The following is a 20,000-nucleotide window of genomic DNA, read 5'->3' on the forward strand; positions in this document are numbered from 1 at the left end:
CAGGGGATTCTGAGCTCTAGAAAGTTGCCAGTGTGGATTTGTTCAGGCTCAGAAACCATATGCCAAGAGAGAGTATGAAATTTTAACATCTACTGTTAAAGGGGTAAGTAGGACTTGCACAGTTGTACTTTTCCTAGACACTCCCCATGCTCATCCTCCACTTTGCACCTATTGTACCTCTTTAGCGTTGAGGTCAATTATGTTCTTTTCCGTGGGGTTTGTCTAAGACAAACTCCCTGAGGAGTACTAAACAGAGGACCAACCCCTTGCAATTTTCTCAGGTGGTGTGCTGCTCCTTTTACTAATTGCTGTCCAGTGCCCTTCTTACCACAACACTCTATACTCTGCCGTTGAACCGTGCAGCATTGCATTTCCTTAGTCTTGGTCCAATCATAAAATCTTTCCATGTTTTCTGTTGGCCTTTTGCACGTGACTAAGTGGCTTGGCTAAAGTCTAGGTAGACTAGATCTGTGAGACTATTTCTAAGTAGTTAGAATTGGTACATAACCCTCAGGATTTATAATTTGTATTTTTGCCAACAGATTCTTTACTCCTTGCAAATGCTGGTCTCATACCCAGGTTAATGATACTTAGTCTGTATATTTTGTAGTGTTTGCTGTTAGCAGTCTGTGTAAATGTTGATTTGAAGTTTTGGTTCTTGCTGAGTACAATCTTTCTTTTTCAGCTGAACTTGTTGTAGATAAAGCCATGGAATTGAAGTACATCGGTGGTGTATATGGTGGTAACATCAAGCCTGCCCCCTTTCTCTGCCTCACCTTGAAGATGCTGCAGATACAACCTGAAAAGGACATCATTGTTGAATTTATAAAGAATGAAGATTTCAAGTATGTTGCTTGGTTGTGTTTTTATTTATTTTTTTTTTTTTTTTTGGCTATTGTCATGTTGTAGTGACAGTACACATTCATTTTGGATCTGCAAATCATTCACTTAATAAGCAAACAAACTGCAAGTGCCATCTGAAAAACTGCAAGTGCCATCTGAACATGTTTACTTAAAGAAAAGTCGAGTATTCTGTACATAATACTGGATTTCTCTGCATAGCTTTGGCTGCAGGAGTAAGATTGACAATACAAACATTAAGAAAGTTTGATGTGCAAGTCTTTCCCTTCAGTGAGAGTCTTCTTAACCTGATACTTTAGCACCTGACCAGGAAAATAATTGAAGGCACTTTTGGGGGGGGGGGGGGGGGGGGCAGCTAGATGCTTCCTGAAACTACTCTGAGATCTTGTAATATGAGGAGTACCTATAAGTTTTGTTTATAGTATTGTAGAGTTCTGGCTTTAGGTAAAATAGCCAGGAGAAAAACCTTTATCTCATTTTTTCTAAGTCAGTACCTTAGAGAGATGTAGAAGTGACCTCTGAAGATGATTTTTACTAACAAGTCACATGCAGCCTGTAATGTGCAGCAAATGTGCTTAGAAGTGACCAAGTAGCAGCTGTGCATCTTTAATTCAAGTATTGTGGAAGACCGCTGTGGATATTGAGAGCATTAACATAAAGTGCTTCAGGGTAGCCTTGCATAGTTTTGCCTTATTTCGCTTCACAGAAACCATGCAGTTAGACCATTTAGAGGAGCATAATGACCTGTTTGTCTTTGTGTTTCTTGGTAATAGAAGTATTTCATTTTCTGCCATTTGTTTTGTCCTGTCTCCATTGTACTTAGAGTGCAATGTGAAGAGACTTAGTAAATGAACTGACTGATCTAAGTTGGTCTAAATAGACACCTTAGGTAGAAGGTATTGTACATAGTGTGAGCCTTAATTTATGAAAGACCAGATAAGGTGGGTTCACAGATGAGACTCGTTTGGAAGGTTTCATAACCGAGGGGACTCTTATAATAGTGTCTTCCTAGGCAAGAACTCCAACTCTGAAGCAGCAGGCTCAAAGAAAGGGTGAATGAACTTCCTCACTGTATGGTAAGTGTCTTAGCATCTAAGTGGACTTTGTTGTTTTCTTTGGGTACTGTGTCTAAGGGCTGAGAAAGGTAAAGGTACTGAATATGGTGAATGACCAGAGATATTGGTGAAGTATAAAAATGATCTGTGCCCTAGACGGAAGCCCAAATAAGTGTTTTTCTGAGTGAAAGTCTTTCTTTAGAAGAAGGAAATGCTTTAATCCAGTCTAGCAGAAGTCCCTTCTGCTCTGCTTCCTAGTGGTAGTGAGTAACCAGTCTGTCAGTTTTAATAAGTGGATATCTGATTGGACTGTCTACAAATATATAGGTAAAACTGTCACAGTATGGGAATCCGCATCTATATACCTGTAAGAAGCATCTAAGAATGTTCATCTTGTTTCACTGTTGCAGTCATTACACTTGGGTTATCCTGCTGGCAGGCTACCCGCAGTCGGCCTGAATTCCAAAGTCCTGGTCCGGCATCGGTTGCTGTCGCCTCTTCCCTGACGTCAGTGCGCCAGGGGTATAAAAGATGCAGCAGACGCCATTTTCTTCAGTTTTTCTTGCCGCGCGGTGCCCGAAGCAAAAGCAGCTCGCAAGTGCTGGTCGGCAGACTCCTGAGATTTTCAAAATTGAATTTCAGATCCGAAGTCTTCAATAAAGCTAAGTACCCCTTTGGGGAAACTTTTTTTTTTTTTTTTTTTTTTTTTTTTCTTGCTCCAGACCAATGTCAGAAAAAGTTAACAATTGTATTTCTTGTGGGAGGCAAATACCTCATAAGGATTTTCATTCTTACTGTATACCTTGCCAAGGCCCTGATCACGACGTTGCTAGTTGTCGGTTTTGTGCAAGATTTAACCAACGCACTATTAAGCGTCGGTACGATTTTGCTTTTCATTACTTTGTTCAAAGGTTTAACTATATAATGCTGTTGGAACAGCTGATGACCGGAGTTCATAAAAAGTGCAGGGAAAACGAAAAGGACAGGCATCAGAGGTCCAAAACAGACTATGAAGCCTCTTCTAGGCAAGTCGCTGGTTCTCAGTGAGGTGCTTTCGCAGCCCCTGACACCCACTACCTCAGAGCCACAGGCCACCTCAGACTCCCACGTGGAGACAACTAGGCCTCTGGATACTCAAGGTATTGGGCCTTCGGAAACTAATCCCTCAGCTTTATATCAAGCCAACTTCAGCATCCAAGACAAAGTCTAAAACAGTTTTAAAGGCAAGGAAACAAGTACAGCATTCTCCAGGACAGACTTCCATGCCTAAGAAACAGATGATCAAAATGGCCGAATACCTAATTACTTTGGTCAGGGGTTCCCATCCCCTTCCTGATAAGAGGCCTAGGCAAGACACTGAATATGATTCCTCTGATCAGGTTTCCATTTTCTCTGACTCCTCTTCAGAACAGGGATACTCTATTCCTCCCTATGAGGATTCTTATGCTGAAGAATGTATTCCTTCAGCTTCTCCTCCTGAGGATTACTCCTTTGGGGAAACCCTGCATACCATGAGGGAGCATTTCCACAGGGAGTGCCAAGATTACTCGGATTCTAAGAAAAGGCTCAGAGACTTTCTTTTACTACCTCACACAGACCTCTTGCTGTTCCACCTGTTCTAGACATTGTAGATGATGATGATGTATTTTCAGAGTCCGGCCTGTCTCCCGACTCTTTACCTCCTGCACCTGTTAAACCAGACAGATACTACAGGGTTCCAGATTCTCATAAATTTCTATATAAAAACCCTGCTGCTGACCCAGAAACTATTTCTCAGGGTCCCAAAGGGGTCAAGGCCGCTACTGCAAAAAACCCTGTCCCCTCAGAGATTCAAGGGCACTGGATGGATGGGGGAAAAAAGTTTACACTTCTGCTACTTTGGCTGCAAGGGCTTTAAATTGTCATTGCAGCATGATACTTTGTTTGGTGTTAAGGCAGAAGATGTGTTGAAGAAAATGGAGGATAAAGCTAAATCTATGCAGACAGTAAAGGATTTCTTACAGGAACAGCCAACCAGATTTAGCAGGAAATGGCCTTTTAAGAATTGGTCCTTTCCCATGTCAGACAGGCCACAATGAGGCAGATACAGACGCCCCAGAGGCAGACAACAGCCCCAGGGCTCATACAGGCCCAAACAATGGGGTGCTTCTACCTCCAAAAGCAGAGAAGACAAATCACAGCCGTTTAGGAAACAGTCCCAATGACTTCCCTCTGCCAATGCCAAGCATTTATCTTTTGGCAGCACCCTTAGGGGGAAAGCTAGCACTTTTTTCACAAATTTGGCACATAATCACCCAGGACAAATGTGTCTTAAATATGGTCTCTCAGGGCTATAGGTTCCACTTTCACACCCTTCCAAAGGCAAAAGTTATGCCAGACCTGCCACACAATCAATGGGCAGAGGCACAAAAACAAGTTTCATCTCTCATGGACATGAGGGCTGTTCAGCCAGTGCCACAACAAGAGCAGGGACAAGGATTTTACTTGACTTTTCTTAGTACCAAGAAAGGACAAAGCATGGAGACCAATTCTGGACCTGTCTATTCTAAATACTTTTCTGGACGTTCTGAAATTCAAAATGTTGACTCTGCAGCAGCTTCTGCCCATGCTGGGAAAGAAGGCTTGGTTTGTAACTTTGGACCTCAGAGGCATACCTGCATGTCCCAATCTTGCAGAGGATACCTCAGATTCATAGCTGGCTCGATGCACTGCCCTTTGGCTTATCTACTGCGCCCAGAGTCTTCACAAAATGCCTGGCACTAGTAATTGCATTTTGCAGACTAAAGAGGAATTCAAATATATCCCTACTTGGACGACTGCCTTATTCAAGCAGAGACCAGAGACATTCTACTAAAGCATCTGGCGTTTGTAAAAAGATTACTAATTTGCCTAGGGTACACAGTAAACGAAAATAAATCAAAACTAGTACCCTCTCAAGAGATAATATTCCTGGGTGCAAGCTTAAATACAACTGCCCAGATGGCTTATCTCACACCAGACAAAGGCAAATGACTTCTTACTTCAAAAGCATGGCAACAAAGACCCAGTTATCTGCAAGAAAAATTCTGCAAGCTCTGGGCAACATGGCATCCTGCATTCTGCTAATTCCATATGCAAGACTGCATATGAGGAAACTACAATGGTATCTAAAAAGTGTTTGGACTCAACATTGCCACAGCCTGGAATCATTAATTTCATTCATTCCCTGCCTGCAACAGTAGTTTCGATGGTGGGCACAGGCCTGTCACCACAACAAGGGACAGCCATTCACTCTACCCACAGTCAGGCAATCACTAACAACAGATTCATCAGATTATGCCTGGGGGGGGCCACATGCTATTCAGGGCACATGGCCCGCAAACCAAAGGCATCTTCACATCAATCAAAAAGAGATGCTAGCTGTACAAAATGCCCTGACAGCCTTCAAGGACCTACTTCATCCAGGACAGCTGCTGATAAAGACTGACAACACCACAGTCATGTGGTACATAAACAAGCAGGGGGACATGCATTCCTACCTCCTCTGCAGACAAGCCATGATTTTGTGGCACACAGCATTGACTTACCAAGTACACCTGCAAGCACAATTCCTGTCGGGAAAAACAAATGCTCTGGCAGAAGAACTAAGCAGAAACCTTATGGATCCTCACAAGTGGAAACTAGATCCACAAATCTTCAACATAACAAGGAAATGGGGATGCCCAGACACAGATCTTTTTGCCTCCCCTCACAACTGCCAACTTCAGAGATTCTGCGCAAGGACTTATCACAATTGAGCATGGAAAGTGGATGCTTTGTCATTCAGCTGGAACAACGTTACAATATATGCCTTTCCTCCACTGCCTCTCCTCCCCAAGGTACTCCTAAAGGTCAGACAAGAGAAGCCACAAATTATACTGATTGCCCCGGATTGGCCACGCTAACACTGGTACCCAATCCTAAGGAGCTCGTCTCAAGGCCCAGCCTGGACATTGCCTCAAATTCCTCATTTACTGACCCAACAAAACAATCAGATCCTGCACAGCCAACTCAGAACCCTAAATCTAGCTGCATGGCGGATAGTGTAATCATTCAGAATACACCTCTCTCTAAAGCGGTTATGGATGTTATTTTGGAGGCCAGGAGGCCCAGCACCAGAAAATCTTATGCAGAAAAATGGAAGAGATTCTGTGCTTGGAACCAGGCACAAGGAATTGACGCGCTTGTTCCAAATATTCCTCAGATTTTACAATATCTAACTGAGATGCTGGACAAAGGCCTATCCTTCTGATCAATTAAGATCCATGCCTCTGCCATTTCAGCTTATTACAATACGGACCCACCTATTACAGTACCTCAGGGGGGCCAAAAATATAAGACCTCCAAGGAGAGCACCAGTACCTGCATGGGACCTCAATTTTGTCTTGGAAAAACTCACACTGCCTCCTTTTGAGCCAGCCAATACAGCTGAGATTAAATTCTTATCATAGAAAACGGCTCTGCTCCTAGCAATAACTTCAGCAAGAAGAGTCTCAGAATTACAGGCATTAATGGCTGTGGAACCTTTTATTATCTTCCATCCTGACAGGGTTTCTCTAAGGACAAGCCCAACATGTATGCCTAAGGTAGTGTCCAGTATGGCAACCATTCATTTGCCTACTTTTTTACCCAAACCCACAGAATAAAGAGGAGAGACTTCTGCATTCTTTGGACATACACAGACATCTATGCTTCTACTTGGACAAAACCAAGGCTTTCAGAAAGACTGAGCAACTTTTAGTGGCATATGCTGCAGGATCACAAGGAAAGGCTATCTCAAAGCGGACTATTTCAAAATGGATAGGACACTGCATTCGTTTCTGCTATTCACAACATGGCAAATCAGTGCTTAAGGGTATTACACCTCATTCTACCAGGGCAGCAGCCACCTCAGCAGCCTTCCTCAGAGGAGTACCAACCAAGGATATTTTGGAGGCTGCAACTTGGACTTCAGTGCACACTTTTTTACTAAGCACTACCACTTACCTCTTTACTCTAAATCCAGAGCAGGCTTTGCCACTGCAGTTCTGCAGGGCCTTATAGCCACTCCTAATTCTATTTAGACCCAGCCGCCCAACCTCAGCTTTGGGATTCAACCCAAGTGTAATGACTGCAACAGTGAAACACGATGAACATAGTACAGTTGTGTACCTACCATAAATGTAGATGTTAGCGTGTATTCACTGTTGCAGTCCAGGTTACCCCACCCACCATCCCCCTTTCTTTGCTGGGACTTATCTGTACTTCTCTATTCTATACAACCTATGTGGTGTATTTGCTTTTAGATATAGGTATTGTTTATTTTAGTGCATGCTTTTATAAGCAATGTTTTTTTAGCCTACCCTTTTGGGGGCTCCTGACATCTGGGGCAAGAAAAACTGAAGAAAATGGTGTCTGCTGCATCTTTTATACCCCTGCTGCACTGACGTCAGGGAAGAGGCGACAGCAACCGACGCCGAACCAGGAGTTTGGAATTCAGGCCGACTGCGGGTAGCCTGCCAGCAGGATAACCCAAGTGTAATGACTGCAACAGTGAATACACTCTAACATCTACATTTATGGTAGGTACACAACTGTACTTTTCTTTTACTTACTTTTGGCGTCCTTTGTTTGAGAATACGTTTTATGAGCAGATGCAGAAGTAAAGCATAAACTGACCTTTTGTTGTATTTTTTTTTTTCTTTTTTTCGTGCTTTGAGGATCTGGGGGGTTCCTATCACATAGTCTAACTTTTCCAAGTTCAAACCTCATATGGTCAAGACCATAAGTTCGGATCTGTAAAAGTTTGAGCATTTGAATGAAAGTCTCCATAAGCGGAGGTTCCCATTTTGTTCAATGGGGTGCAATCTCGGAGTTGGTATATTTTCGTAATGGGGGGTGCAGGGGGCTTACCCCCCTGCTTAAAACAGTTCATTTTGTTTTCCGTTTTTTTATATCCATAGTTGAAGTTTTGTAACTTCGAACGTAATGGTTCAAACATTACGTGTTCGAAGTTATAAGACTTCGACTTTGTGATATAGACCCAGACCAGGGTATCTAGCTGATTCAGCTTTGGTCTGTTTTTGGTGATGGTCTAGGGAGAAAAGTTTATTGGTTGTAATGAGCATAAATACCAATTACAAAAGATTAAAAACATAAATGAAGTGAATCTCAATTGTTAAGTAGATGCATAATGGATTGTTTAATGCATTGTCACATGTTTAAAAAGATTTAGCAGTTAAATGGCTAGCTGGGTATTTGTCAGAACATCCTTGCTGTTTGAAGAACTGAGGAGAAAGCTCTCTGACATTTTGTATTTGTATGCGAAGCAAAATAAGACTATGGAAATTCTTTTTTTTTTCTCCTGAATTTTTTTGCAATGGGAGACTGAACTAGGACATCAGGATGCCTTGAGTGTGATAGTCAGTTGGATTCCATTGCCATTGGAACGATGGAGAGTAATCTTATCTTTAAGGCCTCCTTCCATACTGTTGTGGCCTCTCCATCGTGGAGATAGAAATTAATCCATTGTTGGTGCACCACACTACTTCATATTTCCTAACTAACTTGATCAGAGATGTGTGCTTTTGGAATAAACTTCCTCACAGCCTGGTGGTTAAGGGAAGACTATTGTCATTTTATACAACAGTGTTATAAATTTTTTTTCTCTAGTATAGACTAGTTCCTGGGCACTGTGATGGAGAAGTGCTCTTGCTGTCATAGAGGAAGTGTCCACTCTTAGAGTAACTTTCTGAGGTGAGAAAACACAAAAGGGTTTCCTTTTAAGATAGATGGAAAAAGAAACCCAATGACTTGTACATCATACCAGAAACCTGCTTTTATTTTATAAAACTTTTGATTCTAAAGAAAGGGAATGATATGAAGTTAAAGCCCACGTACTCTTCTTCCTCTTCCAGCTCGTCCTCCTCCTCAATTTCTCACATACTTTGCAGAGGAATTTGTCTCTGCCTGCCTGACATATAGAGAGACAAATCTGTAGTTTACCTTGTCAGTTACTGCTGTCACTCGTGGATGGGCAATTAATCCTTCTCATGTCAGGAACATAGCAGCTGCTTTATATTAAAAAAAAAAAAAAAAAAAAAAGACAAAGCTGTGGAACTTTTTCCAGTGTTTTTATTGCAGAGAGGAGGAGAACTTAACACTCCCCTTTCATAGCAAAGCAATTAGATCAGTCGGTGTTTAGAGTCATTGACACCTCTTTGACAGATTTACATAAGCAGCAAAACAGTATTGAAATGCTAGGCTTTAAATGTTGGTTATTATAGTTTATATGTTAAGATAACTTAAATGTAGAATCAAGTATTTCTGTGACATTTAGAGAAAAGTCAGAAAATTATTTTTCTTGTAAACTGTCAACGCATTTATCATTTTCAACACGCACCCCCCACATACACGGGACAGAACTGCAGAAAGAGGGACACGTGGCAACCCTATCACCACTAGGTGCATTGATACTGTTCATAGAAAGGTCTTTAATGTTTTTTTGTGACATCCTTCCAAAGGGGATGTACATCTGGTACACCCAGAGCCATGGTAAGAGATTCCCATTTCCTACTGACTTTGAGTCCGTCCTTACAGTGGTAGAGGGCATGAGCATTTTGTAGTCCACAAAGGAAATGTGACCATTGATGACAACCATAATGTACAGCTGAATTTTATTAAACATTTAAGAAAAGGAAATCAAAGTACTTACTGTGTATAAATATATATATGTATATACACACAGGTTTGCATTGAAACATGGTACTGCATCCCACATATTATTCTGCATGCTACTTACATTTTTAATTGCACACACATCTGTATTTTTTTTGTGTAGACACATTGTAATCTTTTATTTTAAAGGTCATGAAGTGCACACAGGCATATAATCTACTTCTCTATGTTTATACATATGTAATGTACACACACACACACACACACACACACACACACACACACACACACACACACTGCAGTATGGCTGCATACAATTAGTTATTTATAGTAAAGTTAACCTAGTAGAGTTAAGCATTATTAATGTATATGTTGTAGAAAATGTTTACTTATGCACTGTCACAGTGGCTGTGTTATGCAGTCTTTGTCAATGTCATTTATGTCAGTATTTTTTCTTTGTATTGCTAGGTGCATTTATTACTTAATTTATTCCGTGAGCTCCCATACCCCTTTTTAACATAATTTCTTTCCACTTCCATTTGTAATCTGCTTGGGAGATATAAACATGAATTTTACTTTTAGCTCCAAGACGTTATCACTTCAAATCTGTTAATCCTACACCACCTAGTTCTGTGGGGAGAAACAACTTATCCAACTTGACTCTTGCCCCTTTTCCATCCAACATATATTCCTTTAATTCTTTAGTAATTTCAGTTCACAACTTTAATTTTGGATGATGTAAAAATATGCCTAGCCTATATACAACACAAAAGTGACTAGCATTTTCACTGCTTATACCATACTTCCCACATCCAGTCAAGAATTTCCAACTTCTCGATTTTAGTTTCTTCCTAGATATCCTTAGCTGCTACAATAGAATTCGTTTTAATCCACACACAAGTTCATCAACTTATCAGGTCCTCATAAATATGGATGTTGCTAAACCATTTCATGTATAGGAATGCAGTTTACTGCTATACTCTCTTTTTTTTTTGTCATTTATTTTAAATCTTGAAAAACTTGACTATCTCCGTGTTCCTCATCATTGAAAAAACCTTTTCTGGATTTATCAAGTGCAAAATATCTGCAAATGAAAGAAGTTTTCTTTCTAAATTACTGTACTAGTTTATTATTAAAGTTGTAAGTCACTTATTTTCTTAGCCATTTGCTCAAAGTATAAAGCTAATACCAAAGGGGAAAGAGAGCAACCCTGCCTGGTTCCTGTGTTCTGACGCTGCTTGTCAGAAAGGAGCCTTACCCAATTAATTGTTGCCTCTGACCCTTTGTGTATCTTTATAATTAACCCCCAATAATCAGTGAGCACAAATTCTGCTGTTGCCTTACTCGTAAAATCCCAACTCATACTATTGACTGTCTTTTCTGCATCAAGATCAAGTGACAGTAGCGGAGTCTTTTACTCTGCTTTCGTCTGGATCATCATTGTTCTATTAATGTTCGTAAACGTGCGTCTCCCGACCAGAAAGCCACTTTGTTTATGTCAGTATTGGCAACATGTTACCCATTCTCTTAGCTAGTATAGATATTAATCTTTGTTCCCAATTAGAATTTGTCTAGTAAGCAGAGTCTGAAGGGTATTTACCCTGGTTTGGGTAGTATAGCTTCCAACATCCAGGTACCATACCTCCTTTTAAAACCTAGTTAAAACGTTCCAGGTCTATCACTTCCCTCCTAACTTTCAAAGTTAACACTAGTACCATTTGTTCCTAGAGACTTCCCTGTTGATTACACATCACAAATTTTATCTCAGCCCCTCCTATCATAACTGTTTTTTTTTTTATTGATGCAGTGTTTTTGATCTTAGAGAGAGCATTAAGGACCTGTTCCCTAGTGTTAGTAGGGGGAGTTGTATCTTCTTGTAAACATTTCCATTTATGCCCTTTCTTTGTGCGCCATTCCTCTGATTTACATAATTTGGAAGTTTTATAAAAATCTATCTGTAATACCTCTATAGGATATCTGTGTATATATGTATGTAGGTCACTGGGGTGCTGTCAAACAACATTTTTCTGTTGCCTAAATCATTGTGTTTAATAGTTTCTGTGCCCCAGAGTTATCAAAAATACTTGCCTTTCTAATTGCATGTATATTGTTCAAATGGGTTCATAGGTGTTTACTAGGCTAATGACCGCAAGGGCCTTTCTAAGCCTAGCCATGCATCCCAAATCTCGGATAGCCTTGATAAGTGTAAACAGGGGGTTGGGAGATTAAATATTTTTACAAGTAGGGGCCTTGGAGATGACCATTTACAGGTTGTGTCCATTAGAGACATGGATGCCAAACCAGGGATGAATTTCCTGTTCCCCATCCAGTTGTCCAAGTTGCACTTGAATTGGGCTGGGGAGGAACTCTGCTTCACATGGATGGGAAGCCTGTTCCATAGAAGGGGTAGGCTCTGGGATACATACCTGTGTCTCCAGCATTTCCTATTTATAATGCAGGCAAGGTTTAAGTCTTTAGAATGGGTAATTCTGGTGCTGTTTGTTTAATGGAAATGCAGGAGGTCCATCAGAGTGGGGTCTGACAATGCCCTGTATGCCAGGCATAGATATCCCCTCAAAAGCCTGTAGGAGACAGAATACAGGGATAGGGCCTTGAAGCAGTCTGCTTAGGGCATTTTACTTGCACTCTGTATTCTTTTAATGAGGAACCTCTGTGGATGCTCTAGTTGTTGAATATGCCTGGTTAGGTACATACCAAAGGGGGCATTGTACTCAATGTTGGGTCTGATAAAGGGCTTAGTACAGTGGAACAATAACTTCCTGGGACTTGGATGCCATACCTTTGTGTATATGTTACGCAACATAGAATGATTTCCTCACTACTGTAGACACGTGATGGTCAAAGGCTAGATTACTGTGTGTGTCCCCAAGTTCCTGACTACTGGGTCAACTCTAATGTATGTGTTGTCAATATAGTAGTTACCAGGGCAGATGATTTCTCATAGGATACTATTTTGGATTTTTTGGCATTTAGTTCTAGTCCATGTCTGTGACACCAATTGTTTGTGTCAGTCCCTCCTGGTGAACATTTCAGTGTGGAATTCAATGACTGCTTCTAATTTGCAATTATCTGCAAATTTAGTCTGCCAGAGACCACTGACATTGGCCTTAACTTCAGAGACGTAAATGCCATAAAGAAGCATTTCAAGGACTGATCCCTGAGGTCACAAGTGGTCCTCAGGACCACTTGTGACTAGCCTCTTTTTGTAGAGGTGGACTCCCCAGATGATGTTTGTTTCACTGTTGCAGTCATCGCACTTTGGTATTCGGGCCGACTGAGGGCTACCTGCAGCCAGATAAACAGAGTCTTCAGATTTCTGCATCAGATGCTGTTGCTTCTTTATAAGTTCATACGTAGGTACTAGGCTATTGGCCCTGGGGCCTATACAAGCCCAGCCAAATAGGTACCCTGGCTTTTGCCACCCAAGAAAATTATTTTCCTGTGCCACTGTTGAGCAGAGCCGCAGAGGTGATCCCCCGGGAATTTCCTATTTCCCATCCATTCATCAAGATTTTTCGTGGAGTGCTAATGAGGAGCTTTGTTTGATATAGATAGGTAGATTATTCCAGAGTATGGGAAGTCTCTGGGACATGAATCTATCCCTCTGGCATGTTCTGTTTGTTGTGGTGACAAGGTTTAGGTCCCTAGAGTGTGTAGCTTGGAGGGATTGGGATAGCTTTGTATATTAGGCAGAGATCACCTCTGAGTAGGCGATGTGCGATGGAGTAAAGCTGGAGTTTTTTGAGACCATCTGCGTAGGGCATCTGTTTGAGGCCAGTAATTCTCTTTGTGAGGTATTTCTGCGGTCTTTCCAGTTGTTGTAGATGTCTTGTGAGGTACATACCAAAAGGGGCATTGTACTCTATAATGGGTCTAATGAGTGATGAGTAGAGGGGAACAATGACCTCTTTTTTTTCTGGATGAGAAACCTTTTGTAATGAGGTGCGTCATGTAGAAGGATTTCCTGACTACTTGGTGATGTGATTATCAAAGGAGAGACTACTGCCTACCCTGTGTCCCAAGGTCTCTTATCACACTTTCAGTGTTAAGTATACTACCACCTATGTTGTAGTTCATGGGTACAGAGTTTTTACCAAAGGGGATGACAATGCACTTTTTGGCATTGAGCTTGAAGCCATGGCTTTGACACCAGGCATCTGTCTCAGTGAGGCCCTTTTGTAGGATGTCCACATCGTTAGGAGTTTCGATTATGGCTCCTAGTTTGCGGTCATCTGCGAACTTCATTAGCCAAAGACCTTCTGTGTTAGCCTGTACTTCAGAGATATAGATTCCAAACGGGAGAGGACCCAGGACTGAACCCTGTGGTACTCCACTTGTCACTGGTCTGAAGTTGAATTTGGAGTCTGCTACTTTCACAGCGTGGGTTCTGTCAGTGAGCCAGTTCTTCCATGACATCAGGTCGTCAGGGGTATAAAACATGCAGCCAACACAATTTCATTTGCTTTTCTTGCCCCACGGGAGCCCAAAGTAGAAGCAGTTCACAAGTGCCGGTCGGCCACTACCTGAAATTTTCTTTTTTTGAGTTTCAAACCTAAAGTCTTCTAAAGCTAAGTACCCCATTGGGGATCTTTTTTTTTCTTGCTCTAACCGATGTCAGAAAAAATTAACAATTGTCTTGCCTGTGGAAAGCAAATACCTCACAGAGCATTTCATTCTTACTCATCACTCATTAGACCCATTATAGAGTAAAACGCCCCTTTTGGTATGTACCTCACAAGGCATCTTCAACAACTGGAAAGGCTGCAGAAGTACCTCACAAAGAGGATTTACTGGCCTCAGATGCCCTATGCAGACCGTCTCAAAAAACTCCAGCTTTACTTCATCGCATATCACCTACTCAGAGGTGATCTCTGCCTAACATACAAAGCTATGTTAAACCCAGAGCTGTTGGACATGCTGCACTTAAAGAAATCTCAATCCCTCCGAGCTACACACTCTAGGGACCTAAACCTTGTCACCACAATAAACAGAACATGCCGGAGGGATAGATTCCTGTCCCAGAGACTTCCCATACTCTGGAATAAACTACCTAGCTGTATCAACAAAGCTCCTCATTAGTACTCAAGAAAAATCTTGATTGGATGCGAAATAGGAAATTCACCCCGGGGATCACCTCTGTGGCTCTGCTCGACAGTGGCACAGGAAAACAATTTTCTTGGGTGGCAAAAGCCAGGGTACCTTTTTGGCTGGGCTTGTATAGGCCCCAGGGCCGATAGCCTAGTACCTACCTATGAACCAACATGAGTGACTGGTGTTCCACTCCTGAAGTCAACTCTTCATTGGTCCGATCAGACCATAATTTAATTACCCTAGATATCCACATCCTGCCCCCACACCCCCCCCCCATTAAGGAAACCATGGTAAAGAATTTCTCCAAAGCCAACTTCATGCTTCTTAAGACAGAAGTGGTGAACTTCATGACAACCCATTGAACATTACAGTTCCAACTACTGAAACCTACACAATTGCACTTTATAAATACTTACATGAGTGCATGAATCGTGCTATCCCAAACAGAACCAAGATGCTATCCTCCAAAAAAAGGAAGCCAATCTGGTGGTCCCCTGTCATAAACTGTACAACCAAAGGAAGAAACTGTTGCAAAAAAGAGTAAAATCCCATGAGTGGAGGAGCTCACTGGTCAGCCTCAGTAAGAAGCTGCGATCCTTGATAAAATCCTCCAAAGCTAGTTACGAAAACAAAATTGCCACTGATTCTAAAGACAACCACAAAGCATTGTATAGCTTTGTCAAGAATCTCAGTGGCAACACTCAGATCTTCTCAGAGTTACAGCACAATGGCACTAAATATACAGACCCAACTGATATTGCCAACATCCTGGCAGATAGCTTCAGTGCTAACTTTATCCCCCCTAAAGAGCCCATCTCTGTACTGAAAGAATGCAAAGTTCCCGTAATCACGGCTGCACAGGTAAAAACCACACACTCCAAAACCAAGAACGCAGCATCCATGGGACCAGACAAAATCCCAGGCTACGTTCTACACGAACTACAGAATGAACTGGCACCCCACCTAAGTACCATGTTCAATCATAACCTCACCTTAGGCTTTGTGCCTGCTGAATGGCGCACAGCAACTATTATCCCACTCCACAAGGGGGGAGCCACCACGGACCCTGGGAACTACCGCCCCATTAGCCTGATGAGCCTGGTCTGCAAGGCTATGGAACGTATTATCATGAAACTTATAAACAAAGACATTGGTAATCTCCAAACTCTGGACCCCACCCAGTTCGGGTTTGTAAAAGGCAGATCATGTCTCCTAAACCTGATAGACTTCTTTTGAAGCAGTCTCCAAAGCCGTTGACAAGGGTAAGGTGGTTCACACAGCCTATCTAGATCTTGCCAAGGCTTTCGACACCATTCCCCACTCTGGAATTATAGATAAACTCACTAAACTAGGTATAAATCCCTATATCACAAGATGGGTTGCCAACTGGCTCACTGACAGAGCCCACACTGTGAAAGTAGCAGACTCCAAATCAGACTTCAGACCAGTGACAAGTGGAGTACCACAGGGTTCAGTCCTGGGTCCTCTCCTGTTTGGTATCTACTACTCTGAGGTACAGACTAAAACAGAAGGTCTTTGGCTAACTAAGTTCGCAGATGACTGCAAACTAGGAGCCATAATCGAAACTCCTAACAATGTGGACATCCTACAAAAGGGCCTCACTGAGACAGATACCTGCTGTCAAAGCCCTGGCCTCAAGCTCAATGCCAAAAAGTGCATTGTCATCCCCTTTGGTAAAAACTCTGTACCCATGAACTACAATGTAGGAAGTAGTATACTTAACCCCGAAAGTGTGATAAGAGACCTTGGGACACAGGTGGACAGTAGTCTCTCCTTTGATGATCACATCACCACAGTAGTCAGGAAATCCTTCTGTGTGGCACACCTCATCACAAAAGGTTTCTCATCCAGAAAAAAAGAGGTCATTGTTCCCCTCTACTCATTAGACCCATTATAGAGTACAACGCCCCTTTTGGTATGTACCTCGCAAGACCTCTACAACAACTGGAAAGGCCACAAATACATCACAAAGAGGATTACCGGCCTCAGATGCCCTACGCAGACAGTCTCAAACTCCAGCTTTACTTCATCGCATATCACCTACTCAGAGGTGATCTCTGCCTAACATACAAAGCTATGTCAAACCCAGAGCTGTTGGACATGCTCCACTTAAAGAAATCCCAATCCCTCCGAGCTACAAGCTCTAGGGACCCTAAACTTTGTCACCACAATAAACAGAACATGCCGGAGGGATAGATTCCTGTCCCAGAGACTTCCCATACTCTGGAATAAACTACATATCTGTATCAAACAAAGCTCCTCATTAGCACTTTGAGAAAAATCTTGATGATTGGATGGGAAATGGGAAATTCACCCTGGGGATCACCTCTGTGGCTATGCTCAACAGTGGCACAGAAAAATCATTTTCTTGGGTGGCAAAAGCCAGGGTACCTTTTTGGCTTGGCTTGTATAGGCACCAGGGCCGATAGCCTAGTACCTACCTATGAACTGCGTCACCTGTTTAGGCCCAGATCACGATGTTCATCGCTGTCGGTTTTATGCCTTGTTTAATGCTTGAACTATTCGTCATCTGGCTGTTTTTGTTGCTAAATTCTTTCGCTATTGTTCTCCGTATTACGAAACGGCTTCAATAAGCCATTTGACTACCGATCTTCTGAAAAAACTTAAGGATAAAGACAGATTGCATAGGTCCAAAACTTCCGCCGGTACTCAGTGAGGTGCTTTTGCAGCCCCTGATACCCACTTCTACAGATTCGCAGGCCCCTACTGAGACCCATTCAGAGTCCAGTATCCCGCGAGATACTTCTTCGACTCTGCAACCTGCGGATGTCTCTTCTTTGGATGGGTCCAGATACGCTGTGCAGGCACCTGCGTCTGTGGGTGTATTCAGACCTTCCGATATTCGTATTAATCAGACTACTTTGTTTCTGACTAAAACTACCGAGTTTCTCAGGCCCAGAGTTCGCACTATGCCTAGGAAACTGATGACCAAAGCACATTCTCAAGCTTCCATGGCACAGAAAGAAATACTTAGGAATGACTGAAGACCTTATTACTTTAATTAGGGGAAACCAGCCTCGCCCCCCCCCCCCCTCTAAAAGGCAAGGAATTTATTTTCCTTCTGATTCTACAGACCGTGAGTCCAGTGACTCTGATCCCTCTGATTACCAGGACATACCCTTATCTACCTCTTAGGATTCCATTCCCTCTGCCTCCCCTCCAGAGGACTTTTCTTTCGGTGAAACCTTGCATACCTTAAGAGAGCATTTCTGCTGGGAATACCAGGACTACCCACAGTCCAAAAAGAGACTCAAGTTTTAGACTTGCCTCATCACAGGCCTGTAGCTATACCACCTGTCCTGGGTATTGTAGATGATGTCCTTGTGGAATCCAGTCTTACCCCTGATACTTTACCACCAGCTCCTGGAAAGCCTGACAGGTACTACAGAATACCTGACTCTCACACATTTCTCTCTAAAACTCCCACTGCGGATGCAGAGACCATTTCCCAGGGACCTAAAGGTATTAAGGGTACTACAGCCAAAAAACATACCCATTCGGACAGGGATTCTAGGGCTTTAGATAGATGGGGTAAGAAGGTATATACCTCTGCAACTCTTGCCATAAAGTCTTTAATTTGCCATTTTCACCTGTTGAAGTACCAGCAGCATATTATGGAACTAATTAAACAGAAAATGTTGTTACTTCCAGATTGTGCAGAAAATAAAGATTTACAAGAGTTAATGCATTCTGCAAACCAAGTCAGTAAATACACTTTGCAGTGTGGTTTTGATGCCTTAGAAGCATCTTGGAGGGCTGCTGTCACTGGGTCTGTACTGAGAAGGCATTCTTGGCTGAAGGAACAAGTCTTGCCAGACCATGTCAAAGCAAAATTACTAGATGCTCCATTAAACCAGGAACGTTTGTTTGGCACAAAAGCAGAAGAAGTTCTTAAAAGATGGAGGAAAAAGCTAAATCTATGCAAACTGGTAAAGATTTCTTACAGGTACAGCCACGTAGATTCAGTAGGCATTGGCCTTCTAAAACCTGGTCCTTTCCAGTCCCTCCCAGGCCTTCTCAGTCCAAACCCAGGGCAACAAGACTACAATCTCGGGGTATGCAGAGACCTAAGCAATGGAGTGCTTCCACCTCAAAAACAGGGAGTGGTAAGCCACCGCTTATGGAAAAAGTTCACAATGACTTGTCTATCATCCTTCCCAGCCATGCCCAAGTACTTGCACCCCTAGGAGGAAAACTCACCCTGCATGCAAAAACTGGATGTCCATTACCCAGGACCGATGGGTCCTAAACATTGTATCCCAGGGATACAGATTCTGCTTCCACTCGCTGCCAACCCCAAGCGGGTTGCCAGACATTCCTCCAAACCAGTAGGCAGAGGCTCAAAACCAAGTACTTTCTCTTCTCAGTATCAGAGCTATTCAACCTGTTCCAGTAGAGCAAAGGGGGACAGGGTTTCTACTCCAGACTGTTTCTGGTGCCCAGAAGAGAGCTCATGGTGCCCTATCCTGGATCTGTCCATTCTCAACACTTTCCTGGTGGTCGCTTACACTACAACAGCTGCTTCCTATGCCAGCCAAGGACTCCTGGCTAGTCACCCTAGACTTAAAAGAAGCTTATCTGCACATCCCCATAAGGGAATCTTGCAGGAAATACCTACGCTTCAGGGCAGGCTCCATGCACTATATCAGTTCTCTGCACTTCCCTTTGGCTTATCTACTGTGCCCAGGGTATTCACAAAGTGCCTGGCTCCAGCCATTGCATACCGCAGGCAGAGAAATATTCAAATTTACCCATACCTGGACGATTGCCTGATTCAGGTGGACAGTCTGGGAATTGCTATTTCAGCACCTGGCATTCATAAAGAGACTTCTAACTTCTCTGGGGTACACCATCAACAAAAAGAAATGACATCTGGTATCCAGCGACAAGATTGTATTCCTGGGAGCAAGCTTGAACACAACTTCCCAGATGGCATTCCTCACTCCAGAAAAGCAGGTTAATTTGACAAACTACTTCAAACAAATGGCCACCAAAACCCTACTTCAAGCAAATGGCCACCAAAACCCAGCTATCTGCAAGAAAAATACTGCAAGCCCTAGGGTTCATGGCCTCATGCATTATACTAATTCCATATGCAAGACTGCATATGAGGAAACTAAAATAGTACTTAAAAAGTCTTTGATGTCAACATTCTCAGGACTTGGAAACTGATTCCTATCATTCCTTGTCTAAGGACCGAGTTCCTTTGGTGGGCAGAGGCTTGCAACCACAACAAGGGACTTCCTTTCACTCAAC

At 42.5% G+C, this 20,000-nt stretch overlaps 1 protein-coding gene across 1 annotated transcript in view; it reads left to right on the forward strand.

Moving 5' to 3' along the window:
- Window positions 1-20,000, forward strand: part of PRPF38A (pre-mRNA processing factor 38A) — a 437,126-nt gene that overhangs the window by 42,048 nt on the left and 375,078 nt on the right. The window contains exon 2 of the mRNA XM_044086853.1: window positions 686-845. Coding sequence (XP_043942788.1) covers window positions 686-845 — 160 coding nt within the window. The remainder of the gene's footprint in view (window positions 1-685; window positions 846-20,000) is intronic.

Source organism: Protopterus annectens, chromosome 10.part0, assembly GCF_019279795.1.
Source record: "Protopterus annectens isolate FY-2018-M chromosome 10.part0, PAN1.0, whole genome shotgun sequence".
In the NCBI taxonomy this organism is placed as follows: domain Eukaryota; kingdom Metazoa; phylum Chordata; order Ceratodontiformes; family Protopteridae; genus Protopterus; species Protopterus annectens.